At 39.5% G+C, this 26,081-nt stretch overlaps 9 protein-coding genes across 17 annotated transcripts; 4 read left to right on the top strand and 5 right to left on the bottom strand.

Annotated features, from left to right (window-relative positions):
- Positions 1–483: 483 nt before the first annotated feature.
- On the top strand, positions 484–3,760 carry Fa2h (Fatty acid 2-hydroxylase). 2 transcript variants are annotated; one of them, XM_076441251.1, is made up of 6 exons: positions 484–1,017; positions 2,309–2,534; positions 2,955–3,115; positions 3,226–3,358; positions 3,428–3,547; positions 3,620–3,760. In XM_076441251.1, exons 1-6 carry the CDS (start codon positions 484–486, stop codon positions 3,703–3,705), a joined length of 1,260 nt encoding a protein of 419 aa, XP_076297366.1. In that variant the 3' UTR covers positions 3,706–3,760. The 2 variants fall into 2 exon arrangements, with proteins under 2 accessions (XP_076297366.1, XP_076297365.1); XM_076441250.1 differs by having other exon boundaries at positions 3,428–3,705.
- Kappab-ras (NFKB inhibitor interacting Ras like 1) lies at positions 3,009–4,730 on the bottom strand. The gene is made up of 2 exons (XM_076441260.1): positions 4,590–4,730; positions 3,009–4,448 (listed from the first exon to the last, which is right to left on the bottom strand). Exons 1-2 carry the CDS (start codon positions 4,686–4,688, stop codon positions 3,945–3,947), a joined length of 603 nt encoding a protein of 200 aa, XP_076297375.1. The 5' UTR covers positions 4,689–4,730; the 3' UTR covers positions 3,009–3,944.
- Positions 4,731–4,890: 160 nt separating this feature from the next.
- Positions 4,891–6,700, bottom strand: Irbp18 (Inverted repeat binding protein 18 kDa). Of its 3 annotated transcripts, none has more exons than XM_076441262.1 (4): positions 6,486–6,700; positions 6,015–6,110; positions 5,790–5,946; positions 4,891–5,711 (listed from the first exon to the last, which is right to left on the bottom strand). In XM_076441262.1, the coding sequence occupies exons 2-4, from the start codon at positions 6,108–6,110 to the stop codon at positions 5,608–5,610; spliced, it is 357 nt and encodes a 118-aa protein (XP_076297377.1). In that variant the 5' UTR covers positions 6,486–6,700; the 3' UTR covers positions 4,891–5,607. The 3 variants fall into 3 exon arrangements, with proteins under 3 accessions (XP_076297377.1, XP_076297379.1, XP_076297378.1); XM_076441264.1 differs by lacking the exon at positions 6,486–6,700 and adding an exon at positions 6,224–6,332; XM_076441263.1 differs by lacking the exon at positions 6,486–6,700 and adding an exon at positions 6,173–6,301.
- Positions 6,701–7,501: 801 nt separating this feature from the next.
- Positions 7,502–11,010, top strand: Ced-12 (engulfment and cell motility Ced-12). 2 transcript variants are annotated; one of them, XM_076441225.1, is made up of 5 exons: positions 7,502–7,788; positions 7,946–8,239; positions 8,330–8,761; positions 8,855–10,016; positions 10,299–11,010. In XM_076441225.1, the coding sequence occupies exons 1-5, from the start codon at positions 7,657–7,659 to the stop codon at positions 10,460–10,462; spliced, it is 2,184 nt and encodes a 727-aa protein (XP_076297340.1). In that variant the 5' UTR covers positions 7,502–7,656; the 3' UTR covers positions 10,463–11,010. The 2 variants fall into 2 exon arrangements, with proteins under 2 accessions (XP_076297340.1, XP_076297339.1); XM_076441224.1 differs by having other exon boundaries at positions 8,330–8,776.
- Patsas (palmitoyltransferase Patsas) lies at positions 10,945–13,953 on the bottom strand. Its single transcript, XM_076441241.1, has 9 exons — positions 13,658–13,953; positions 13,144–13,397; positions 12,969–13,083; positions 12,780–12,905; positions 12,253–12,698; positions 11,936–12,185; positions 11,678–11,850; positions 11,438–11,603; positions 10,945–11,360 (listed from the first exon to the last, which is right to left on the bottom strand). Exons 2-9 carry the CDS (start codon positions 13,323–13,325, stop codon positions 11,157–11,159), a joined length of 1,662 nt encoding a protein of 553 aa, XP_076297356.1. The 5' UTR covers positions 13,326–13,397; positions 13,658–13,953; the 3' UTR covers positions 10,945–11,156.
- Positions 13,954–14,424: 471 nt separating this feature from the next.
- Positions 14,425–17,442, top strand: Atms (RNA polymerase II-associated factor 1-like protein antimeros). Its single transcript, XM_076441242.1, has 7 exons — positions 14,425–14,792; positions 14,880–14,972; positions 15,040–15,364; positions 15,434–15,577; positions 15,652–15,755; positions 15,891–16,351; positions 16,427–17,442. Exons 1-7 carry the CDS (start codon positions 14,719–14,721, stop codon positions 16,858–16,860), a joined length of 1,635 nt encoding a protein of 544 aa, XP_076297357.1. The 5' UTR covers positions 14,425–14,718; the 3' UTR covers positions 16,861–17,442.
- On the bottom strand, positions 17,173–20,795 carry LOC143217230 (T-cell activation inhibitor, mitochondrial). Of its 5 annotated transcripts, XM_076441245.1 has the most exons (10): positions 20,304–20,795; positions 20,130–20,199; positions 19,763–19,840; positions 19,586–19,700; positions 18,955–19,352; positions 18,552–18,864; positions 18,380–18,480; positions 18,176–18,337; positions 17,889–18,020; positions 17,173–17,805 (listed from the first exon to the last, which is right to left on the bottom strand). In XM_076441245.1, exons 3-10 carry the CDS (start codon positions 19,783–19,785, stop codon positions 17,571–17,573), a joined length of 1,479 nt encoding a protein of 492 aa, XP_076297360.1. In that variant the 5' UTR covers positions 19,786–19,840; positions 20,130–20,199; positions 20,304–20,795; the 3' UTR covers positions 17,173–17,570. The 5 variants fall into 5 exon arrangements, with proteins under 5 accessions (XP_076297360.1, XP_076297359.1, XP_076297361.1 ...); XM_076441244.1 differs by lacking the exons at positions 20,130–20,199; positions 20,304–20,795 and adding an exon at positions 19,901–20,104; XM_076441246.1 differs by lacking the exons at positions 20,130–20,199; positions 20,304–20,795 and adding an exon at positions 19,918–20,104.
- A 73-nt stretch (positions 20,796–20,868) lies between these two features.
- Positions 20,869–23,777, top strand: Ent1 (Equilibrative nucleoside transporter 1). Its single transcript, XM_076441248.1, has 11 exons — positions 20,869–21,279; positions 21,371–21,523; positions 21,597–21,678; positions 21,750–21,928; positions 22,021–22,115; positions 22,184–22,234; positions 22,304–22,536; positions 22,651–22,888; positions 22,961–23,046; positions 23,119–23,318; positions 23,401–23,777. Exons 2-11 carry the CDS (start codon positions 21,378–21,380, stop codon positions 23,510–23,512), a joined length of 1,422 nt encoding a protein of 473 aa, XP_076297363.1. The 5' UTR covers positions 20,869–21,279; positions 21,371–21,377; the 3' UTR covers positions 23,513–23,777.
- Positions 23,778–23,867: 90 nt separating this feature from the next.
- Positions 23,868–25,318, bottom strand: LOC143217239 (protein-L-isoaspartate(D-aspartate) O-methyltransferase). Its single transcript, XM_076441259.1, has 5 exons — positions 25,183–25,318; positions 24,973–25,112; positions 24,623–24,848; positions 24,462–24,547; positions 23,868–24,387 (listed from the first exon to the last, which is right to left on the bottom strand). Exons 1-5 carry the CDS (start codon positions 25,241–25,243, stop codon positions 24,214–24,216), a joined length of 687 nt encoding a protein of 228 aa, XP_076297374.1. The 5' UTR covers positions 25,244–25,318; the 3' UTR covers positions 23,868–24,213.
- Positions 25,319–26,081: the final 763 nt, after the last annotated feature.

The following is a 26,081-nucleotide window of genomic DNA, read 5'->3' as shown; positions in this document are numbered from 1 at the left end:
ATTTAGAAATTACTGTTGGCCGAAGTTGTGAGGAAAAGAGCGAAGGTCGCGATTTTTAACTTTTTCATCTAGAATGAAAATAGACCGCTGATTTTATGTATTCACGCTCACACGGACATTTTTTATTTTGCATAAAGATCCGCAATCTAGGCAAACTAATTTATGCTATTGATTAGCGTGTAGTAAACTCAAGATTTAAAAACTTCATGAATTATGCCTTAAGCTCTTACGTTTGTGAAAAAGTATATAAATATATTTGCTCGTACCGGCTTGCTAAGTCTTGAGGCATCTCTTTACGCACGGCAGTCGGACTAAGCCGACTTCTAACGACACGGTCGACTCGCAAGCAGACAAGCCCGCCACATTCGAATCAATGATGCATCTCGAACAACGGTCCAAAAGACCGAAGATGACTAACAGTAAGTAAGATGAACAAATTGTCTTCCGGACTTCGAATTGACAACAAAAATCGGGGAGAATGTGATGTCGACGATCAATACAATGGTGTCGCTGTATAGACAGAAACTTATCGGCGTAGATAACAGTTTTCAGAAGCGATACACATCATCGGACTATTCGCATAGTACTCGCCGACGCACCGCGGAATCTTATCAAAAAGATTCGAAGTGGGCTACGATAAAGCGTCGTTCTATACGTATCGTCGACGCATACCGAACAATTAGCGTTTTGTCACGGAACCGATTCGGACAGTGTTCGATCAGCGCGATAACCGGTGAAATGAGCAAGCCAGTGATGAACGGTGATCGTCGTCCGGCGATCGATAGACTCACGGACCGATCGGAAACCGGCGAGGACGAGTTTTTAGTGAACTATCGAAACCGTTCTTATAACATCAGCAAGTTCCTCAGGTATCACCCTGGCGGGAAACGAGTGTTCGGCCACTTTGAAAATCGGAGCCTGGACAAAGCTTTCGAGGAGAATCCGCACTCGAAAGCCGCCTTTCACATGTTCGAGGAGTTCTCTGTCAACGCGAAAGAGAAGTACCAGGAATACGAAGTGAGTGACCTGTGACCGTTCCTTCTCGAGGATCGGTCCAACCCCCGTTGACCGCTCCTTCCGGTGCGTTTACGTTGGAGCCGCGATAGACGATCAGAGCCAAAACGAGAGAGAATCATCAAGATACAGCACCCTCTAAAATAGAATAGATGTGAGAAAGTTATTCTGTTTTGAAGCGTGTTAGATCTACGAGTGTATTCTACCGTTCTCTAATCAAAGTGTTTACATCGAAGCGGAGAGTAGAATGACGCTACTATATGTAGACAACCAGGCGATACGAACGCGGAGAACCAAGTATCGCCTTCCTTTCGCTATTATCGTGGCTTTTATCATTGATTCGTAATCTTCTTGGCGAGGGATATAGATAAACAAACAACGAAACCGTACTATTGCTAATGTTTTGCGCTATAAATACACCAAAGATATTCTGACGCAGCTTTTATCGCTTCTACCGCGGCTCAAACATAAACCTGTCCTCAAGTGTACGACACGTTGGCCCATTGTCCAGCGTAATAGTAACAATCCGTTACATTCAAAATGTTTCGATTGTCCGTAAATCGCGGCAGATGATCTCGAGATAACGGTGCGGTGCGACGATTACGTGGTGTCCGTAGATTGATAAGCGACAGCGTGATAGCGGCGACACCTCTCGCGACCGCGATTTTTCTAGGAAAAAAAGTATTCGTTTAAATAAACATCCGCCGTCCGGCGATAAGAATTACAAAGTTTGTACTGTCGTACTGCCGGCCTTCCCGCGGAAGGTCCCGCGTTATCGTTATTGACGGACCTTGAACCGATCGCTTCTTTTCGAAAGACTTCCCCTGATTTCCCATTGTTGTACTTCGATGAGCCCGGATCCGACACGAGCTCTGTGCAAACACCGCGAACTCGCGATTCATCATGAATCACGCGCTTTCGGTTTTAAGCAAACGGATCGTAATGTTTCTTGGAACCCGGTTATCTCCGACACCTGATGATCTTCGCCAGATTCTGAATCGTGCTGATACTTATTTCGAGTTTCTGGTACAATCGATCTCCCGCGAGCTTCCTTGTTGCGCGATTCCTCTTCGTTAATAAATTTCGTTCCTGTGGAATAACGACGATGATGATGATGATAACTAGAATGTCGTCTTTATTACATAAAAAAAAAAGGAAAATCAGTGAGGAAACGTAACGAGAGGGTGGTTCCTCAACGTCCTTTGTCTTCCTGCAAAGAAAGTAAATACCTTCGATTCTTCAAACGGGAAAGGATCCTTCGCGATTCACGTGCGACCACCTGATGATTTGATAGGATCTCATCGATTGGGACGCGCCTATTCTCGGCCAGGTGGGAGAGTTGGGTGATCGATACTGGGAATGGGCGAACCTGCCGGTGAACCGCGAGATTCGAATGTTCAAGTCGAGCCTGTTGGAGATCCTGTCGATCACGCCCTGGTACCTAATCCCGATCGTATGGGTCCCGGTGTGCATCTACTTTCTTTGCTGCGGCCTCGCGAGCATGGCCGGTCATTACACTGGTAATTATCGAATTATTATCTCCTTATATTGTTCCTGGCTCATTTGTCTCGCCCGCGAATATCTAATCTCCCACTTACACGTAACGCGAGCGTAAACACTTTCCAAGCTCTCGACCGATGTTACACAATTATTATCTGCTCGAAGATTTCACGCTTCCGCGTAACTCCTCGAGGCGTTCCACTGCATCTGGCACAGTGTCAATAACGCGCCATGCAGTTCCCGCGTCGCGTTAGAACCGTTCACAGCGAAATACACGCGAGATAGTAGCTCTTGGAACGATGTTTGACGCGTGTTTGATCTTTTTGAAAATGTACTTTCTTGGAAAAGTTTTTCTGAGAATTTACTCTGCCATGATTTCATCGATATGTCTCGGTCCTCGGTATACTCGTTGTAAGGCAAACCAGCGTTCGAACTTTCAGGACACGCGCTAGCCGAAGCTTTCGCCTGGTATGGATTCGGTATTCTGATGTGGACTATACTGGAGTACGTGCTTCACCGGAAACTGTTTCATTTTAAGCCGCCGGCCACGTCGAGACTACTTATCTCCCTGCACTTCATACTTCACGGCGTCCACCATAAGGTAAATACTCTGAAAAATAATTGTTACATATGTAATCATTCACTCTGTGTCAATGTCTGTGGCTCAGCCCTACATCGTCTAATGAATCTCCGTTTTATACCTTCCCTAAGGCTCCGTTCGACAACAGGAGGCTAGTATTCCCGCCAGGGGTTGGACTTCTTATAGCTAAACTAGTGTGGAACATTTACCAAGTATTCTTTCCTTCGACAGTGGTTTATTTCCTCGCCGCCGGTACTACAACAGGTACTTCTCGCAGACGTTGTCGCCTCTAATGTAAATTACCGTGTTCTAATAAGTTAATTTCGTTCGCAGGGTACCTTTGTTACGACTTAATTCATTATTATTTACATCACGGCGCGCCGAAGAGCGGTTCCTATTTCTACACCTTGAAAAGGAATCACAATTATCATCATTTCTCGCATCACGAGCTAGGTAATGATTCGTTTACCTTCCAACACCGCACTAAATCGTCCTCGAATGCTAACGAAAGGGTTACTCCTTCAGGTTTCGGTATCAGCAGCAAGCTATGGGACCACGCGTTCGGAACGAACATTTACTTGCGGCAATTAACGAAACCCATAGAATGGTGACAAACAACGCGTCGCCGCTGCTTGTATTTGTACCAGTAGTCGCTTCATCTCATCGATCTCGTCTCTGTCCGACGGACAATATTTAAGTACAAAAAAAGAGGAACAGAAGACGCACGAGATCTCAGTAACAGAGAGAAACGATGAGAACGACTCACGCTCGACCGTTTCGTTACTACTAAATATTAAGTACTGAACAAAAGGGACCGGTACTCCAGTTACCGGACAGCAAATAAATAAGATTAAGGCGCATCGACTTTCACGTTCTTTCTACCCATGCTCAGTTGTGGGAAAGTGCTCTTATTCGCGGGAGGATTCAATCGAGAGGACAGATGAACAAACGCTTCGAACAAACTGGTTCTGTCCATGACATTCAGTTCATAGTGTTTCAGTTTCTCTCTGGTGCACCAGTTGGCTGCTTTGCTGGCTGTATTCTCCAAACTGTGGGATTCTTCCTCCTTGGTCCGGTTACCAACGACGATCACCGTTATCTCTTTCTTGTCCTTGTTCCGGTCAATGTCCTTCTTCAATGGGAGCAGCACATCCAAGGATTCTGGCTTAGCTGTGTCGTACACCAGAACATAGCCATCCGCGAAACCGAGATATTGTCGTGGTAGTTGTTGATTATTCGCGTTGTTTTGTAGAGATTCCAGTCCAGCTGTGTCGTAAAACCGCACTTTTTCTTTGGTGCCGCGATCCGTTTCTATGTTCGCGACATAAATGTCCTCGATAGTAGGATGTATTTCCTGTCGCATCGAATATCAATCTTTTATACAATTGAAAGATAAAATGTACATGTGTGTTAAGTTATATTGTTATGTGCCAATAATACACGGAAGCATTTCCTTCCGAAACATTCAAAACGAACATAACCTCTAAACGCTTACTGTTTTGACGTTGATGCTCCCGTAAATGAGCTGCTCCAACAACGCTGTTTTTCCCACTCCTTTCATCCCGCAGACAACCACCTTCGTTGTTTTTCCCATATTCGATTACTCTACTTCGAGAACACCGCTAAACTATTGTTCGTTCGAACGTAAACGTCAAAAGTAACGTGCAAACGGGAAACATGACATTTCTCTTATATGTGTCATGTCACCGAGGTCAACACCATGTCTAATGTCTAGTGACTCGATAGTGACCGACGCGTTTCTAGGGGAAAAAGTGTTAGTTTCGATCGAATCGATATTCATTTCATTCGGTTTATTTGATTTACAAATTCTGTCGATAGCTTAAAAAATATCGGATCTGGTAACAGATATTTTCTGCTATTTCTACGTTACTGTAGAATGTTCGTACGTGTTCCCTACTTCCTGCCCTAATGTATCTGTACAGAGTCATATTATAATGTAAAAATGGCTGCGATCACAGTATCGGAGCCACTGTGACCGCAGCCTAACAAGTGAAAAGCTAAATTGGAATGATTCGAGCAAAGCTGTTGTAAACAATTCTAGCAAGTGGTGGCAGCATTTACTCAAATTGTATTTACTGTTGATTAAAATGTCTTCACTGTCCGGTCATAGTGTTTCGTGTTCTGAATGTGTCGCTCTCCCTCTTGTCCACCATTCTGCTCCCCTTTCCAAGCAGTGTATGTACAAAATTTACATTTGTTTTATACTCTACTGCCATTTGGTCTCTTCGCAATTATATCTTAATAACCATTCGCATTTTCAATTTTGTACACTTTCACGCTCAGTACCTCAAATTTAAATGTTGGTACATCTTTTAGCACAACCAGGTGCGCGTAAGATCTCCGTACACTGCAAAGTTCTTATGAATCAATTCGAAATAGATATCTTTCCAAGATATCTACTTCACTGATGGAATTATAGACGAACCAAAGCACATCTTCTTGTCAAATTTAATCTGTACCACGTTGCTTCTCTACGTGGAACTTACTGTAGCCTATAGTTCAGATCCATCCTTCCCCTGTTCTTCGGATTTTGAATCATCAGCCAGAAGAGCGTTCAAGTCTATATCTTGGAAGTTTATAGAATGTTGACTGGATCCTGAAACAATAAATGCTTTACGTATTGTATCCATTATACATAATGAAAAATAAAATATGTAGAGGTATGTAGACATACCAGCGTGCGCAAGGAACAGATCTTTCAAGAATCCAAGTTCTTTGGTGAGCATCTTAATTTTTTCTTCGAGCAACTCGTTCTCTGTCTTCAACTGGTTCACCCGCTCTAAAGTCTGCTGAGTCCGTAATTTACTTTTGACTCTAGATCGTTTTACAGCCTATAACAGCACCAAAGACTTACATAAAATAATACTAAGTGTATAGAATGTAGATTCAACTCCGTTACCTGATTATTTCGATCCCTCCTCCTTCGATAATCTTCGTCGTCCTCTTCCTCGGAAACTTGCCGCTTCTTTTTGTTTTCCTTATTTTTCGGTGCCATCTAAACATATATTGAACAGCATGTTAAGTCCACGGTTACTTTACATAGTTGGACATAATTACTTAATGAATTATTCATTTCGTATTGTTTTTCCGATGGTGTCTTTCGATTACTTTTTATCATTATGTTTACGCAGCAGCTCGCATAACATACGTCACGTCACAACCACAACACATCTGTATGCAGCGCGTACTATGCACACGGTGTGCAGCAGTGTGCAGCACACTGCAGCACTGAGCACACCCACTAACGCAACGTATAAGTCAGGGTCAATGTTTTTACACGGTGTAGTATGATTCGAACGTTTATAGGATACCGAGAAACACCGTCGAATATCGAGAGATGTCGTATTTCGTACGCGTCAATTTAACTTACTTCGTACGTTCCATGAGAATCCTTACATTCCCGAATCAGTGTTCCCGTGGGATCTTCGAAACTGATGAAACTGACACTTTTACACTCGGTGAACCACCGCAGGTGACACAGTAAATAGAATATAATTCAGTTACGTCCTGTAGATGATGAAATGCTATTTAAAGCGAGCTTGCATCGCAGGTGATCTGCGATGTGTAGTGGTGGAGAACAGTCGATTCAAGTCGATTGTACTAACGATGATTATCGATGATCATCGCTATCGAGACCTATCGATAGTCTGTTTACACTATATCAATAGAACCGAAATAAAATATATATAGACAATTGTGACACAAAGATTGGTGACACAAACTCGTCTAAATCGCGTTCCTGCTAGTTTCCAAGAAAATAGAAATTTCTGACCGGTATTTCAGAACATGAGACACGAAGTCCCATAAGATGTCTATCTTTATACCATATATACACGATTTAGACGAATTTATGCCAGAATCTTTGTGCAACAAATAAATAAACAAGTCTATTTCTGTTCTGAATCGTTGTTTCGCGTACTCGATCGCCCCATTTGCATGTAAATAGGCGAAATGAAAATGGTAATGAGATTACATGACCCCATAAAAGTGAGTCGCAAAAATACATTGGATGATAGATCTATCTTTATACCTTGTCTATGTTTATAGCGATATCTTTCCAATTTGTAATGGCCGCCAGAGAGCCACGATCTTCGCGCATGCGCGACTAATTTGATGCGGAACATCATTATTGATCATTATGTAAAATAAAAAGAGTCGAGTTTATAAAATAAAATTTCGTCAATGACCATTAGCTGCACGTTAGACGTTCTTAGAGTTTTGACACATTTCGCACCTGTACCGAGAACAACATGGAATTTTCGTGGAATGCTTCTATATAATCCAAATTGAATGCATTTAAATTCGCGCCCGACTACAGACCTGCGCAAGGCGCGTCATTATGTGAATAAATTTATTCGATTTGTGGAGGGGCGAGGCCATTGAACATTCTGCGTCTGCGTCACTGCGTCCTGCTGATGGCCGTCATGTTGTTATGACAAGGGATACGTCAAATGTGTAACGTTTATTTTAAATAAACTGGACCGGCGCCCAACTTATCCTCCGATCTGATTTCGGTAATTAAAATCGTTTCTGGGTCTTTCATGTATACACAGACAACAAAAATGCCGGTCCAGAAGGATTCAAACATTGTGAAAATTGCTGTGAAGATGACGGATCAAGTCCCACAACTTATTGAATTTAATCAAAAGCATCCACTGACCGGAATCATTCAGGTACGTAGAACAAACTTTTTAACCCGTAGATTGTAGAAATCGAATTGTTACCAGGTTTTCTTTTTGTTTCTATTGGTGGTTGTTGATCGAAAAATAACGGAACAATTGTTTTCCAAACACAAAGTTGCACCGCCGATTAATTGAATGTTTTTACTAGGAATTATGCAATGGATGGGGTCTATCAGATCCTGAAACGTACTCGTTACAATTTACTGAAAGTAACAATCAAAATTATATCACGGAGAAAAATCGTAACGAGGTGAAGAACGGTAGTATTTTGAAATTGGAGTTCTCCCCTTCCAAAACGGCCAGCGATATTTTGACGAAGCTTAATAATGGAACTTCGGAAGAGAAGAATACTGCTTTGCAAAAGCTAAGCACGCTTAGTACAGACATGACGTTTGCTCTAGAATTTATTAACAAACAAGGACTAGCTTTGATCATATCACAGGTAATTAACATCGCAGCGAACTACGTAGTGAGTTACTTCTTTAGAATTGCGTTGCTTTGTACACTCCCCTATTTTCTATCCCTTCGATAGGTAGAAGGAGAGAAATATAAAGGTAGCACGCTCGCCTATTCGCTTCAGTCGTTTGTTGAACTCATGGATCATGGAATTGTTTCATGGGATATTCTGGAGACACCTTTTATCAATAAAGTGGCAAGTTACGTAAACAGCCAGGCTATAACACAAGACATCAGTATCGTTGAAGCTTCTCTTAGCATCCTTGAAAACATAGTACTCAATTCTTCTGGGAAGTATGCCCAAGTTGAGAAGGAAGTAACATTCCAAAACTTAGTAAATCATTTGCAAAGCGTGAGTCCACAGATTCAACAGAATGCAATAGCCTTAATAAACGCTTTGTTCTTAAAGGCTGATTTATCCAAACGCAAATCAGTTGCACTGGTCCTCCAGTCGAAGCACGTTCGAAATATTTTTTTAACGAACATTATTGCCGAGTCCACCTCCCAGGTATCAATTACAGATGTATCAATTCTTTTTTATATCATTCGTAGAATCATTTTCTAGAGAATTAATTAATACCAGAGTTAATGAATTATTCAGGTCGGTGCTGAAATGGCACATCAGCTGTACGTATTGCAAACGTTAATGTTGAGTCTATGGGAACAACGAATGATGACGAAAATGGATCCCCAAGATCAAGATGCGCACGATAAAATCAAGGAACTTCGAAAAATCGCTTTCGACACCGAAGGAGTTCTCGGCGGAGACGTAGCTGCTCGCAAGCAGGGTTTATATGCCAAAGATTATAAGAAATTAGGCTTCAAGTACGATATCAATCCTGCTCTGGATTTTACTGAAACCCCTCCTGGAATGCTTGCTCTGGATTGCATGATTTATTTTGCGCGTAATCACACCGAAGGCTACACGAAAGTTGTTCTCGAGAATTCTTGTAGAGCAGATGAACACGAATGCCCATTCGGCAGGACAAGCGTGGAGCTCGTTAAGCTGCTCTGCCAGGTGTTACGTATCGGAGAAGCACCCAGCGAACAGGGTCAATCGTATCATCCTATGTTCTTCACTCACGATCATCCGTTCGAAGAGTTCTACTGCGTGTGTATAGTTCTTTTGAACAAAACTTGGAAGGAGATGAGAGCCACCACCGAAGACTTTGTTAAAGTATTTTCGGTTGTAAGAGAACAGATCACTCGAGCGCTTCAGAGCAAACCGACAGGATTGGACAAATTCAAGAACAAGCTGCAACAGTTGACCTACTCGACGATCACTAATCTTTGGCAACAAGAAAGAACTAACAGGGAGGAGGGCGAGAGTCACGCAAGACCGATAGTCGAGCTCAGGGAACAAATTACGCCGGAGATTCTGGAGCTGATTCAACAACAGCGCTTAGGGTTTTTGGTAGAAGGCACTAGATTTATGAAGTACGGCACTAGAGGACAAAGAATCAAAGATAAATTTTGGTACGTCCGATTGTCGCCCAATCATAAAGTATTTCATTATGGGGACTGCGATGAGAAGTCGGTGCCGACGATCGACGAGCTTCCCACGAAATTGGCGGTCGTTGAAGTCCGCAGTTTGCTTACTGGGAAAGACTGTCCTCACATGAAAGACGTACAACGACGGAAAAACACGCACCAGCTAGCCTTTTCCTTGATCTTGGACTCTGTGGATGTTAGCAGCTTGGATTTTGTTGCTCCGGATGAACAAGTTTTTGATTACTGGACCGATGGCATTAACGCTTTGCTGAGTATGTGATAACTAGACTGCGGATCTTTATGCATTTATGGCATTTAAAAATTTTCAAAATATGCTGGAATTCAATAGAATTTTGTACAATTTTTACTTGTTTTAGATTTACATAGGCTGTTCCCATTAAAAATAGGATTTTATTTCATTCTACTTTCTTAAAATTTGTCTACAAGAATTGGAAATTGCATAAACAACCGCAGTCTACTGATTACTAATAAACATTTGCATCATTTGTGTTTGCCGTCTCTTGCGGAATTGAAAAAGCAAGAATTTGTTTCAGACAAGAAAATGACAAGTAAAGAGGCAGAGAACGATTTGGAAACATTATTATCCATGGATATTAAATTGAGACTTCTGGATGCAGAAGGAATCGATATTCCTCAAGATCCACCTGCTATTCCAGATCCACCACCGAATTACGATTTTTGTTACGAATTGAAGTGAGAACTTCTCGTTTTTAAATGGTATTTTAACAATTCGATGCGACTCTATGTGAGTTCAGGCTTAAATAGCTGCCATAATTAGGATTACAATCGCAATTTTTATACAGCTAATGAACGTTAGCATTTTTTACTGATATTGTGACTGTACCGTATACACACGATTTTCGTATTAGATCAAACCGTGTTAGTATTGTAGCTGAATTATACAAGGGAACGCAGTGCACTTTGCCAAAGATATATTTTACAATTTTACATACAAACAGATATTCTATGAAAAATCTTTTAAAATTATTTGTATATATGAATTTTATATAAAAGCTAACACTGCTTCTTTACCAATATTTCTAATTATTTCACTGTAATTAATAATGAATTGTAATATGTAGGACATTATTTAAAGTCACGTTTAATAGATCGATCGTCTTATAGATATTTTATAAAGAATATTATATACGTATTAGAGGTGTAATAAATTAAAAAGCGTAAGTTAATAAATTATTTATTGAAACATGATTCATGAATAATATTATAGATAAAAAGTGTGATAATATTAGAAGCAGTAACGATGTAGATCGTGTGCAGGTACATACATTGTAATTAGTCCAAAAAATAGTATGAATTGTATAATTAAGAATATTTCTCGTTTTCTAAGCGTGCAAAGGCGCTGTAAAATTGTGATCACAATTTGCAATATCTCACATGATATCTTCTGAAAGTATTTGATAACTTTGGGGGTCGTTTGTTTGATGATTCGGTGAGCAAAAGAAGAATTCGATAAAATTGAGTACTGGGCCCCTGCTAAATGGATTCAAATATCTGCCCTTCTTGTCTCTCAAATACGAATACCGTTTGTAATTAAACATTTCGTTTGTAGTTAAATTCATACACGCGTGCAACACCTGTGTAAATCAGACACAGATCATTTGTCTTATTCGATAGCATTCGATAAAAACGTAGATATATATTTTATATTTACCGAAGTGCACGTCAATATCCATCCGAGTCCGCAGAACACCAAAGCTTCTAGCACACCTAATACATATAGCAATTGAATTCCTTCCATCGCCATACAGTAACAAGCGAAGTAAATCGAAAACGAACAATTGATCGCTACGCACATAACAAACAGAAAAAACCACATCCTGTAACAATGAATCATCGTTTAATGAAAAATTGATTTACGCGCAGATTCGATAAGGGCCATTCTGAAAATTACCGATTTCTTAAACCAACGCAATTATATATAAAGGGGCAATGATGGTCAAAATACGTGACGCATCTATTGCAGATTCTGCAATGCTTCGCTCTCAATGGTCTGAAACATCTGCAACTGTGACACAGTCGAGACAACAACACGTTTCTCTTTTTCCATTTATCAAAATACGGAATCTGCAAAAGAATATCGTTCCATTGAAAACTGTATGCACACACACACTATTTCTCAACGAATCATTCTCAAATTCCAAAGATGTACTTGTTTAATGGCCCTATAGTAAGTCTCGCTGTTTTGTGGTACGTAACCGGGATCCCTTCTATTCGCTACAATCCAGGAGATCCACATAACAACGTTCCAATAAATAAAGCAATAATGACTGCCACGTAAAAGGTTCCACGTTAGTGGGATACACTTTAGTAGATACATCGGATATCCCCATAGTAAAACGGATATCATAAAGAGCAGTATAGGACCTTTACTGTTTCCAGCTCCGCCGAATAGTAGTACCCTGTAAAGAAAAGGAATGATCGATAAAAATTAATAAGTCGACGACAAGCGACAAGACTGATTTGTACCAAAGTTCGTTGATAGGAGGAATCCATCTAGCCCGTCGTTTCTGTTCAGCCTGAAGTATTCGAACGATTTCCGAATGCCTGTGACTCTTCGCTAGCTGTAACGGTGTCTTTCCGTTTTTGTCGCGAGGCTCTAATTCGATTTTACTTTTCTCACATAATATCTTAACGCAACTAATATTGCCGGAGAGGCACGCTAAATGCAACGGAGTGGACCCAAAGTAATCTGGCTTTTGTAGATCTACTCCACTGTATATAAGTAATCTGATTAATTCCGCATGGCCCTTGTAAGCTGCCCAATGTAGAGCAGTATCACCGTTTATATCCGTTAAATGTCCGAGCGCGCCGGACCCTAATAGAAATGCGGCCGTCGCAAATTTTCCAAACATACAAGCAGTCATCAAGGGTGTTAAACCTTTGAAGTCTGCTGCGTTTACAGCAACTCCTGCCTATAAAGCGAAAACAATGCGAACTCGATTAACTTACATATTATAAATCTATAGACATTCATTTTGTTCAATTGTGTATACCTTTAACAGTAGTTGGACTATGGCGCTATGACCTTTTCTGCAAGCCCAGTGTATTGGTCTAGGTCCTTGTGTTCCGAGGCAGGAAAGATCGACTGGTCCATTTCTTTCTATCAAATACCTCATCACCTATCGCAGAAATCAGAGATCTTAAAGATTCTTTCTTGATTTAATCAGAATACGAAAACCGACCTCCATGTTTCCATCCAATGCAGCCCAATGGGCAGGAGTGTAGCCCCATTCATCTCTCGCGCTTAATACACACAATCCATTTTTGTCTACTAACTCGTCGACTGCTCCAATCTCGCTGAAATCATCGATTTTCGTTATTTATGTGATCAATATCAGAAGAGTAAGAGTGTCTCACCCAGATCTGAGAAGTTCAAAGATTCTCCTAGTTTCGTCGGATGGTGTCTGACCCGACGCGTGTTCGTCGGCATAAATGTTGTCGTCGGGGCCGTTCCTTGGCTGTAAGTCGGTGCCCTTCGACGATCCATGGCTTTGATGAGCGCTGCTAGAAATTGGAGTGTTTGGTAGATGCCCGACCATGTCGGGATCGGGACTTAGCTCCCATACGGACCTCGCTGCACCGGGCCCTGTTACAGGGCTCACAGGATACACCTAAATCCATCCAAACAATCGATTTATAGTTTATAGCTTCAACAATTGACATTCATATATACAGAAAGATGCACGTTCATTTGATCCACATTCATTTTTCGAACCCGCCAAAAATTCGAAACTTGGCGGTAATTTCGAAATGCCATTATTCGCCAAACTTCCCGTAACTTGTGTTCACTGATATACAAGGTTTCCAATCGATGCTCTTATGATTTGTAATTATCGTATTATTCAGAGACATTTGTCCTGTTACGGTTTACCTTGCAAAGCGTCGCGAGTTCCGTATTTGCACGTTCGTGTTCGGAAGGTGTCCTGAAGGATGCGCCCTGCGTAGAGGTTGAACCACCTTCCGGAACGGTTAGTCACAAGGAGATGTTCGGTCCAACCATTTCTACCGATTCTTTTTGCTTTGTACAGCCTTTTCTCTACGGCGAACACGGTTTTTCGATGAACAGCCTGGTTACTGGGCGACGCGACGAGACACGGGAACCAACGTCCGCATTTCCGAATGGGACCAACTATTTGGCATTGCGCATTCAAATCAATACCGTGGTTGAATGAACGCCTGCGTACTAAAACCGTGCAACACACGAAACCTGCGATCATTTCTGCGAAAACATCACGTAGAATATATATATATATACGCTTTACCCACCATTTAGTTAGTTAATAATAGGGGTGGATGGGTACCCGAAAATTTATAATGTTCGAATACCCGAATACCACGAATTTTCGGTATCACGAATGACCCGGGTAAAAGGAAAAATTTCCGAAAATTCGTGATATTCGCGGGTACCCATAGCCGAAATCGGGTCGGGAAAATAAAAAATTTTCGGGTTCCTGACCCGACCCGACTTCGGCACATAAAAAACCATTACACATAAATTTCGAATCTAAAAAATTGTTCAGAAAAATAAATTGTAGCGCTTATTAAACAAATTAGGTTGGAGTATGTTTGCTTGTAAATCAAGAACACATATGTTAATTATTGCTATATAGTGAGTCATTGGGAAACAGGAATTGACAGATTATCTAAAAGATGGCAACAATAAGTTGTATTTTTATAAATTGCTTCAAATGTTTTCTTTAAAATACGACAGAACTTGCCCTTTAGCCTAATGGCCTAATATATTGAATTAGCGCGAGACTCTTGTATGTGTACGTATTTAAATAGTCACGGCAACTAAATAGATGGCGCCAAAAGTTTCATACACAAAGTGCAACAAAGTTGAACAAAGTGTGATTTACGCTGGCAAGTTACGGTGTCGACAGATAATTTGCTGTGATGTTCAAAATATTGCGTTTTATTCGTTAACGTGATATGGCTCCTACAATCCAAACAAATGGCAGTACAACTGACAGAGATAAACGGACCGCTAGGCCGGCAGAGAAAAGGTAAATTGTTATTCGATGTTATAACCTAAAACGAACGATACAGTGTGTAAATACGGACACTTCCTATTTAATTATTATTAATTTTAGATCCGAGTTAATCTGCCGAGTGAAATATTGTAACACGCTGCCCGACATACCGTTCGATCCAAAATTTATTACATATCCTTTCGAATCCACTAGGTAAGTCTTGAATACATTCTATCTGCATAATTTTTTGAACAGCATACAATCAAACGATATATTTCAGATTTATACAGTACAATCCAACCTCCCTAGAACGTAATTATAAATACGAAGTGTTGACAGAGCATGATCTAGGTGTGGAGATTGATCTGATAAACAAAGACACTTACGCTGGAGATGTTAACGCTCAGTTGGATCCTGCCGACGAGAAACTCTTGGAAGAAGATGTTCTCACTCCACAGGATTCCAAGAGATCTAGACACCATGCCAGAAGCGTTTCATGGCTCAGGCGTACGGAATATATTTCTACAGAACAAACCAGGTTTCAACCGCAAACCGTGGACAAAGTCGAGGCTAAAGTTGGCTACAGTATTAAGAAGAACTTTAAAGTAGGTTTATTTATTTTACATTACAATTGTACATACGTTGGAAAGCTAATCATTTATTTTCGCATTTAGGAAGAAACGTTATACATGGATCGTGAGAGTCAGATAAAAGCTATTGAAAAGACCTTCGAAGATAACAAGAAACAAATCGAGAAACACTACAGTAAACCCAATGTGGTGCCCGTTGAAATACTGCCAGTATTTCCTGACTTTAAGGTGTTCCTATATTATTTGGACAACGATGTTTTTAAATATTGTGGTTTATTAACACAATCCTTCGCTACTTTCAGTTATGGAAATATCCTTGTGCACAAGTCATATTCGACTCGGATCCTGCTCCAGCAGGACGTTCGGTGCCTGCTCAAATTGAAGAAATGTCCCAAGCTATGATCCGGCAAGTTATCAATAACGTCACGGTTGTGCTAATTGAATTGCACTGTAATATATATCTACGTAATTCTGCGCAACTGTATATTACACACGTTACTTATACATAATCAAAGACGTTACAACATCAGTATCTTTTCAGGGGTGTGATGGACGAAAGCGGTGAACAATTTGTTGCATACTTCTTGCCACTCGATGAAACGATGGACAAACGTAGACGTGACTTCGTGGCTGGAATCGATTACGCTGACGACGAAGAATACGAATATAAAATGGCTAGGGAATATAATTGGAACGTTAAGAGTAAAGCTTCCAAAGGATACGAGGAGAATTATTTCCTTGTTATGAGACAAGACGGAGTATATTACAACGAGCTGGAGACGCGTGTGCGGCTTAGCAAACGTCGCCAGAAGGCAGGACAGCAGCCAAATAATACGAGACTCATTGTGAGACACCGGCCACTCAACGCAAACGAGTTCAAAATGCAAAGGTACAGGGAGAAACAATTGGAACCACCTGGAGAAGAAGATGAGGAGGAAGAAGAGGAAGAGGAGGAAGAGGAAGAAGAACCTCAGCAGGAAGCTGAGAAAGCAGATGAGAAAGGTCAGTAGTGTACACTAAGATTTGAACGAGTTGCTCACAGTTTTCAGGAACGACTAAATTGTATAATTTGAACAGGATCTGAAAACGAAGTGGAATCCAGAGCATCGTCCAGAGCTTCTTCTCGAGCGTCCAGTAGGAAATCTAGATCCCGTTCGAAGTCTGCGTCCAGATCGAAGTCTCGATCTCAATCACCATCGAAATCGAGATCTGCTTCTCGTTCACGCTCTGAATCACGATCTCATTCAAGGTCTCGCAGTAAATCGAAATCGAAATCAAGATCAAGATCTGGCAGTCCACAGTCAAGGAACTCTTCTAAATCGAGATCCCGGTCAAAATCGGTCTCAAGATCTCGGTCTAGGACTCCGGCTAAATCTCGATCTGGATCTCCGTCGAGTACAAAATCGAGATCAAAGTCAAGATCACGATCAAGGTCTAGATCGAGATCAGGAAGCGGTAGCAGCAGCGGATCTGGCAGTGGCAGCGGTGAAAGTGGTTCCGAGAGTGAATAAATATTAGAAGACTTTCTAATCGAATCACGGTAACGAAAATTTTTCTAAGACCCACGAACGGTTTGTTATAGTCCTGAAAATATTCGACACTTGTATGTATATAATGATGAATATCATAAATGTACGGTTTATTTCGATACGATTAAAAAGTTGACTTTAATAAGAAATAATGTGTCGACGAGGGGCGAAAGTATTCAATTCCAGATCGGTTTTTAAACTGTTTTGTACAGCTCGCGCGCGAGATTGTAATTAAATTAGTCATTTAGGCGAAGAGGGAATCATAGGAGCAAGTAAAGAAATTTCAGAACCAAGTGTTATTCTCGTATTTAATGAATTCGTTTTAGAAAATATTTCTATTCTTCCGTATCAATCGTTTATATTAAAAATTGATATATCATGTATCAATAATAGTCATATAATATTCATAATATGCAAATACTCTGTATAAAGTAGAATGCAAATCGACCTATCAAGAACTAATTATTTGCTTTGAACTATTAGCTATTTTTGTTTTTTCTTTAATCTCGGTCCATTCAAACTTGTCAGAAAAATATAATGCATCATTTTATATCGTTACTTCATCACTTCATCATCTGTACAGTACATATTAACTTTACTTTGTACAATCGTTCGAGATTCAGTTATCCTACTAATTGGTACAAAGTTAAAAGTTTAACAAGAAAACACACGCGAACATTTCCAATTGGAATTCAAAGTTTCCAGTCCCAGGGTATGCATAAGACACCATCGCTCATAACCGAGTAATAGTGCGTTACCCAAAGCATCACGCCTTCTAATAGAGGAGCTAACACACCTTTGTGCAATAATAAACGTTCACAGCATTGTATCATCAGATCTGGAGTAATACTATCATCCTTATTAAGATCGATTAAGCCTAATTCTTTCACAGCTTTATCATGAAGCGCTCGTTCTACGTATTTTATACTGAAAAGAAAAAGAAAAACCATATATATTTATTTCTAACAAGAAAAATAATGCTTTATGGCCATCCGATAAGATAAACCTACTTGTTATAGTGGTGTAATCTCTTAGTAGCTTCTTCTAAGTTTTCTGTAATAAAATTGACTAACAGAAAACTTGGACACGATGATGGTACGATAAATTGTCCGGTAGGCGAAAGCATTAAAGGACCAGCTTCCCTGCAAAACAAAGTTTCTTTCAGTGTTCAGATTTTCGTTGAATTTTGCGCTAGAGCATACTCACAAGCATTGTAATTAAGTTTACCTGATACTTACGTAGGAACCGAAAGTTACTATATTACTAGAAAATGTTAAGTATTGCAGATAATACTAACGCTTCAATGACTATTTCGTAAGCTGATAAAGTGGTCGGCCACACCTTCGGATAACTTCTTCTCCCGCGATAGTCCGAGAGGGTTGTTGTTAGCTGACGAAGTTGTTGCTCATACTGGCTAACCATTACCTTGGGCATGAATTTCCTGCACATATAGAGCACCCTGAGCCTTACCGTCACTCAATAAATATTTTGTATTACGCACCGTCGACCAACTTTTATGTCAAGAAGTACTTGTGAAACTGCCTTCTCGAAAGCTGGTAATCTCAACAGTACAACATCGTGCTTTTGAACATTTTTGATTAGCTATAAAAAAAGACTATTTTTAATAAGCAGAACACAATTTTTGTTTTTTTAGCTCAGCTACAAATCCTTACATCGAGCCAATTGTGTCTGACTTCGCCGGAATTTAACATAACGCTTCCCTCTAGACTAATTCCCGTGTCATTGGCGAATACTAGCGTCCTATTTCTTAATACTTCCATTGGTAGAGGATGATGTTCGGCTAACGCCTTGAAGGCTAACAAACAGCCTCTATAATGAGCTATATTCCATCCACAATCCCATGTAATATTTTTTAAACCTAATTCTGAGCATAATATCTTTTCTAGCTTTTGTACTTCCTCTCTCATCGGCCTACATGCTTCCAACTTCACATGTACTTCGTTAATATGTTTATCTAAATATGCCCTGATCAACAATATTCAATTAAAATCCCTGTAACAAAGTTGTGACTGTGCACAAATGTATAAAAAAAAGCACATTCAGTGTTTGTCTTACTTAAGAGTATCTGGCTCTATATTAATCTTTCTTTTCATCAAAATAGACGCGTAGATAGGATCATCTTCTAATTCAGAAAAATCTATGTTTTCACCCGTGTATCCTTTTCTTTGCCAGAACCTTGATTTGTATTTTGCATCTATGTTCGTCGCCTTCTCCTCCTCGATTTTGTCTACAAACGTGGTTGGTAGGTCGCATGTTTTCAAAATCGAAAGGATAGTCTGCCTCAGATCTCTTTCTTTCAATTGTATCTGCACTAGAGTGAATTTACCGGCCTTAACTTCTTTCTCGTCTTTGGAGCGTAAATAAAATGGTAACGTGGTAGGCCTTATGGGTCTGTGTTGCTGCAAACATTCTATGATCGAACTTAGCTGCTTTAACGAATTTTCATTCACTGTCTGGAAAATCGAAAGTAACATTCTAGGTAAAACTTGTTTAGCTTCGATGCATAGTAATCTAAATCAATTCACAGAATTGCAACACAGTTATCTGTGTAATAATCATTGCATTTTCTTTGTTCTAAAAATACTCTCAGCGTATAATCGGACTGAACTGCGTTGTCAATGACGTTCGAAACACGATACATATTTAAATATACGAGCATTATTTAACAGTTGAACATTATACTTACTCTTTGCGTTGGATATTGACCGAAAAGGTCCGGATGAACTGTAAAATAAAAGGGTCGAAGTGCTGTCGACACTTCGCCCGTACTCAGTGCTCTCACAGCATCCTTCTTGCATAAACTGCCAAACAAACGAGTTTATTATTGTCTGTTTTTGTAATTCGACGGAATCGATCAACTCACCATCTTCCCAACGCACAAAACATTCTTGCGGCTCACCGTAATGTCATCACACGTCTGTACCGCGCGCAAGTTTACCAGCTAAAACCCGATAAACATCGCATTTATCACTCATCCAGCTTACCAAAACATCCTACTTACTGTATCACACGACATACGAATAACAACGGCCGTAGAACACAACGCTTCAGACATATAATCGTAAAGTATTAAACGCGGAACCTGCTTTCAACGACCGCGTTCCCTCCATGTCTATATGCAAACTCGATTGAACTCGATGAAACATTGGACTTGAACCTCTTTCTTTTTGTCTAATCGATGGCAGGACCTATTAGAGTCTACTATTTAGAGTGCACGTGCACGTACTTACAAGGTGTCCTACAATTCCTAGTAAAACCGGATGGATCATCCATCATGGATGTCCCACGCGAGGAACCAAGCTGAAAATTATATTTTCTCGTAACTTTCAGGAAATTGAATAAAACAATTCATCGAACAGAAGCTATATAAATAGTATGTAAATGAAGTTTATCCTTGAACTGACCTTCCGAACTCGTTTTTTCTGAGAACAATTTATTCACACCGAGACACCTTGTACATATTAATTATGTTAAAAATAATTGCACGAAACAATTGCGCTTCATTAGTTAATTTCGTACTGTTGTTGATAGATTGTGGATGCGATTGCTCGCGTCAGGACACAATAATAAAATGTATATCTTTGAGGTCGTATTATCTCGCATGCATAAGTCGACTTTTTTAAAATTTAAAAATAGAAACACAAAATATTGACGCTCGTATGAAATGCAATAAAAAAATGAGCAATACAACTAATGGGAATCCCTAATATTTATTTGTTTGCAATTCGATAACGTGGTCAATATTTCTTTGATATCGTTTATCGTAAATATAAGTCAACAAAGATCTACAAAAACATCCGTTATGGATTTGTTTTCCTGATAACCGCGAATTGCAGTTTTGAGTGTACAATCTCGAATGATCCAAGAGAGTATATGTGTATACTCTGGAAACTCTGGTATATTCTCTGATCCAGGCGTACAATACGTAGGCTAGGTATGATGCATCGGTTTATATTAAATAGCAACACATCATACACTAGCGCCTCGCTGCATTCGATTGTGTGAGACGCCAGCTGTTTCCGCGTTTGTATGTTTGTATGCGTGAAAACGGAATGGAGAAAGGATTCGATTAGGATTAATGTAATACTACTGACGTGGTATTGTATTTTTCTATCTGCGTTTAGTCACAGATGGCCAACGAGATGATTAATGCATAATGTAGAGTCTCTTGAGACTCTGGAACAACAGTAGATTTCGTACGAACGCTGTCATCACACCTTTCGTAGTTGTTCGTGGGACATGCTCCACACGGGATTCAGTATACAAGTGACACGTGATAACATTCAAAACTAGTTGCTGTCAAAATGTAAAAATTCATCGTCCTACAAGCACAAGGAAAATTGTTAATCGACCACTGCAAAGAATTCGTTGCATAATTTGGTGAGCATTCACAATACGTCCAATCGGATTTAACTTTTCGTGTAGAAAATGTCGAAATATTTTTGTGACAATGACCATTCTCGTTTTTCAGCATTATCATGTCATACTCCATCAATAGACGGCCCTTATTGGGAGGAGCGTCCGACAGCGAGTTTGAAGATGATTTGGAAACCGAAGTTGACGACCCAACTGTTTCTGTCCCAGACGAGAAACCATTTTTAAAACAACACGAACCTCGCGATAGGTAACAGATTGTTCACTTCGAATAAAACGATAATTCTTGATATTTCGTTCACTGTTTGTGTTTGTCTCCTCAGGTATAATCTTGCGTACATAGTTTTTTATTTACTTGGAATAAACACATTGATACCGTGGAGTTTTTTTATCACTGCCGATGACGTGAGTAACATATATCTTATTATTCAATTTAATTAATGATGATTATATATTCTGATGAATGTGTTTTGTAGTATTGGATGTACAAGTTTAGAGAAATATCGGACAATTCAACGAATCACACGAACTACACTCATGTAGAGAATTTAGAAAAAAGAACTGATTTGCAAGCCAGCTTCACATCATACTTAAATATGGCGAGCGCATTTCCAAACACATTTTTCTTAATTATAAATGCATTTATTAGTAAAAGGTAAGCGAAAGTATAAGATACTCGACAGACCACAAAATAAGTCTCCCTGGTGTTACAAAGTAATTCGATTAGCAAGACATTTGTAATTACAGAGTTCCTCTAACGATACGAATGGTGGGATCTCAATGCACAATATTGCTGCTTTTCATTGTAACAACGGTGTTTGTTAAGATAAACACGGACGAATGTAAGTTTCTCTGAATTCAAGAAATCTTTGTTTTAATTTGGTGAAGTAAAGAACGCATATCTTTTCAGGGCAGGACAAATTTTTAGCAATTACCTTGACCACGGTGGTGTTTGTAAACGGTATATACTTAACATTTAGTACTAGAAAATATTGTAACAGCCGCATAACAATAGACTTTTGCGTTGCAGCTGCGAGTGCAATATTCGGAGGAAGTTTAATGGGAATTGCCGGTCGTTTCTCTCCGAAGTATATAACTGCCATGCAAAGTGGCCAAGCTCTAGGAGGAATTTTTACAGCCATAACAGAGATATGTTCACTGTGGATCGGTGCTAGTCCTATACTCTCAGGCTTAGTTTATTTTATCATAGGAGATATTATTTTATTTTTATCCTTGATTGCATACATCATTTTAGAAAAAGCAGTGAGTATTATCAATCTAATGAATACAAAGTCGCTTATGACACAGCTGTTTTCTAACAGATGATAAGTAGCTTATGATAATGACACTGACACTCGATCAAATGCCTTTGTGTAGGCATTTTTTAAACTTCATATGTTGGAAAAATCATCTGCAGCTGTAGAAAGAGAATACACTGTCACTGGAGAAGTAGCTTTTCCTCAAGGCACTACAATTTCCTATATCCGTATTATCAAAAGGATTTGGCCATACGGTGTTAGTTTATTTCTGGTATTCTTTATATCTCTTTCTGTCTATCCAGCAGTCACTGTATTAGTGGAAAGTCAGTATAAAGGAAGGGGTTACGCATGGAACGGTGAGTTTAATTCGATAGGACATTCCATTGAAGAGAATCTCGATGATTAATACTTACCAATATATCTTGCAGATATCTACTTTGTGCCTGTGGTCACTTACCTAATTTTTAGCATGGGAGACTATGTTGGCAGAATATTGGCAGGAATTCTTCAATGGGTTTGTAGAATATACATACTGTAATTCTATATCTTTTACGATTCAATAATTAATATCGCATTATTTTTCTAGCCAAGAAATAAACCATGGTATGTAATGTTTTTAAGTTTGACGAGGGCTATCTTCGTGCCCGCTCTGATGTTTTGTAACGCGCAACCCAGACATCATCTTCCTGTTTATATTAAGAACGATCTTTGTTATATTTTAATAACTATCGTATTTGCCGTTACCAACGGCTATCTGTGCAATTTGACATTTGTTCTAACTCCTGTGTAAGTATCGCTACTTTAAACGGAGGTATTTTCTGTTCGTATGATTTGACACGTATTTCGAGCGTAATTCTTTTTTTTACAGAGTTGTGGAGTCTCAAGAAAAGGAGATTGCGTCTGCTATGATGGGTGCTTTCCTTGGACTGGGATTAACATCGGGTGCTGCACTGGGTCTAGTCATGGTTAAAACACTTTAATCTGTATTATGAAAGGAAAACAGATGTACTATGCTAGCGTTGATCTCACTGCCGGTTATACAGTTGGAGATAAACAGGACCACAGCAAGCAAGGAGTCTGAATAATATTGATAAACTGATAAGTAATGGATTTACTTAATATCTTGTGACGGACTTTTGCAAATGTGACGTTTGAGACATCACATTAAATTATTTTCTACATATTTCTTTTTATGAATTATGTATATTTATATTTCAACATTCCGTGGACGTATAAAATGTTTTTAGCATGAAATGAAGATTGTATGTTAAATTGTATCACAGATCTGAAATACTATGTAAACATGCATAAAGAATTAACTGATTAGATATGCGATTTAGCGGTGATACAGTTTAAGAATCTTTTTATTTTTTAAGAACTCGGAAGTACAATAAATTATAGCGCATATTTTAATTGAGGAGATTTCATAAACTGTAGTACAATACAATATTTTACGACTAGAGATGGGTTATTTTTCTAACACGATATATATTTGTTTGTACAGTTGTTCAACACTTTAATACAAGAAAAGAACAAGATTCTCCAATTATACAATGATTTGTCAGTTGCGCAGACACGCTATGTTCTCGCAGTAATGCAGTTCAAATTATGTTAACATCGGGTACTTGTGTGCGACATTATCCGAAGAAACAATGCTCGCTTATTGGAGCAAGCATGAATCTCATGAAGGATATTGCTTAGTTTTACTAGTGAGCGGTACAAACATAACACTAGTAAGAGACCTTTTCTTAATCTTTCCATCCATAGTCTTATCGATTTGTATTAATGTTTGATCTGAATTTTCTGGACCCATTGGTAATACTAGCCGTCCTCCCGGAGCTAGCTGGTCTATCAGCTGCGAAGATAACATACAATATATTTAGCAAATACAAATAGAATTAGTTTCCTAGTTTGAGAAAGTTTTCTTACAGCTTGTGGCATTTCTTTGGCTGCTGCCCCTACGTGAATAGCATCGTACGGTGCTTTCTCAGGGTATCCTAATCTTCCGTCTCCAACTAGAACACATTGCATAGTATTTAATATATCATGAAGAGAATGTCTCATTCATGAATCATTTGAATTGTAATTACCAACTAATTGAAGACAACCGCTTCCAAGAAGTTCTGGTTGGTCCTTCCTAATGTTTCCTTCGGCAAATGCTTTAAGTTCAGGAATATGTTCGATGCCTACAACTAATCCATTCGGCTGTAACATCATTGCCATGCATGCGCTCAGATATCCAGAACCAGATCCAACATCTAATGCTCTGGCACCGCTTTTTAATTTGTCTTCGAGTACCTCCAAAGCGTACGCATGCTGAGGTGTTTTAATCCATTTTATTATATTCATGATATGCAACAGGTAAATGCGAAAGAAGTACAAACATTTAAATGTAGATGACTGTTAACAGTAAAATTGTTTAAATTGTGTACGATTATACCATATGAGGAGCGCTTATAGTTGCGCCATAACCAATCCCTTGCGGAGAATCAATATATGCATAACCGGAATGGGTATAGTTTCCTCTGTCTACAGCACACATTGCTTCGTAAACTCTCTCTGATTTAATTGTTCTTGATTCTAAGATGAAAATCGAAATGTGTATATGTATTGAGACACATACAACAACTCTTCTGTTTACATTACTTACGTTTAAGATGCTGTACAAGTTCTTTATTGTTTCTTGCGTGAAATCTCCCGGACCAAGCCATGTCATATGCATTCGCCGGGAACAATAAACTTGTTAAAAAGAAAAGAAAATACGTCGAGTAGTGGGGCTGAATTTTGAGGCCGTGTGTTGCAACTTATTAAAACACCGGGCAACCTGTCGTTGCAATAAGTGTCGTTGTTATTACTGAAGGAAATATTTATCGTATTTTAACCAGAAACCATTTGGATACGATATGATATGACTAACAGTAGAACTGCAGCGTGAACGTTGTCTATGCAGAAGGTTTTATACTTTAGAAACAGGACTCCCTAATATTTGCAACGTTAGCGGTAACGTAACTATTACGTTGCCTGTTGCAAGCGATATACATATACGTATAAGTAACTATTTTATGGTCACGCTAGAATACGTTTTATTTCCGCTACGACGCCTACAACTGACAAAATTGAATGGACTGCAATAGATTGTCATGTGTATATAGCGAACTGCAATTTAGTAACTTGTCAATTGAACTGCACCCCTTGTTGCATGTATCCCGTTGTACTCAGTTGTACTGTTATTATCACGACCTGTTACAGCAGAAACGAAATGCAATACTAGACCTACCACCTTACTCGATTCCGTAGCTGAGTTGACTTCCTTATCGACGTAAAAATTCGAGCCCGGGAATTAGTACACAGCAGCTGCACAGCAGCTATGGGAATATGATATTCCTATGGGAATATCACATCGATCATCATATCTATCCCCATGTATGGTTCATGGCGATAATCAGCGGGTGGTTCGAGCGAATCCTTTCTTATCGACAAGAAGAATCTGCTTTACCAGCCGGCGTGTACTTGATCCATCTGGCGGAGAAAATGTGTTCGAACAGGGCG

This window comes from Lasioglossum baleicum, chromosome 16 (assembly GCF_051020765.1).
Source record: "Lasioglossum baleicum chromosome 16, iyLasBale1, whole genome shotgun sequence".
Classification (NCBI taxonomy): domain Eukaryota; kingdom Metazoa; phylum Arthropoda; class Insecta; order Hymenoptera; family Halictidae; genus Lasioglossum; species Lasioglossum baleicum.
This window is presented reverse-complemented; position numbering and strand designations above follow the sequence as displayed.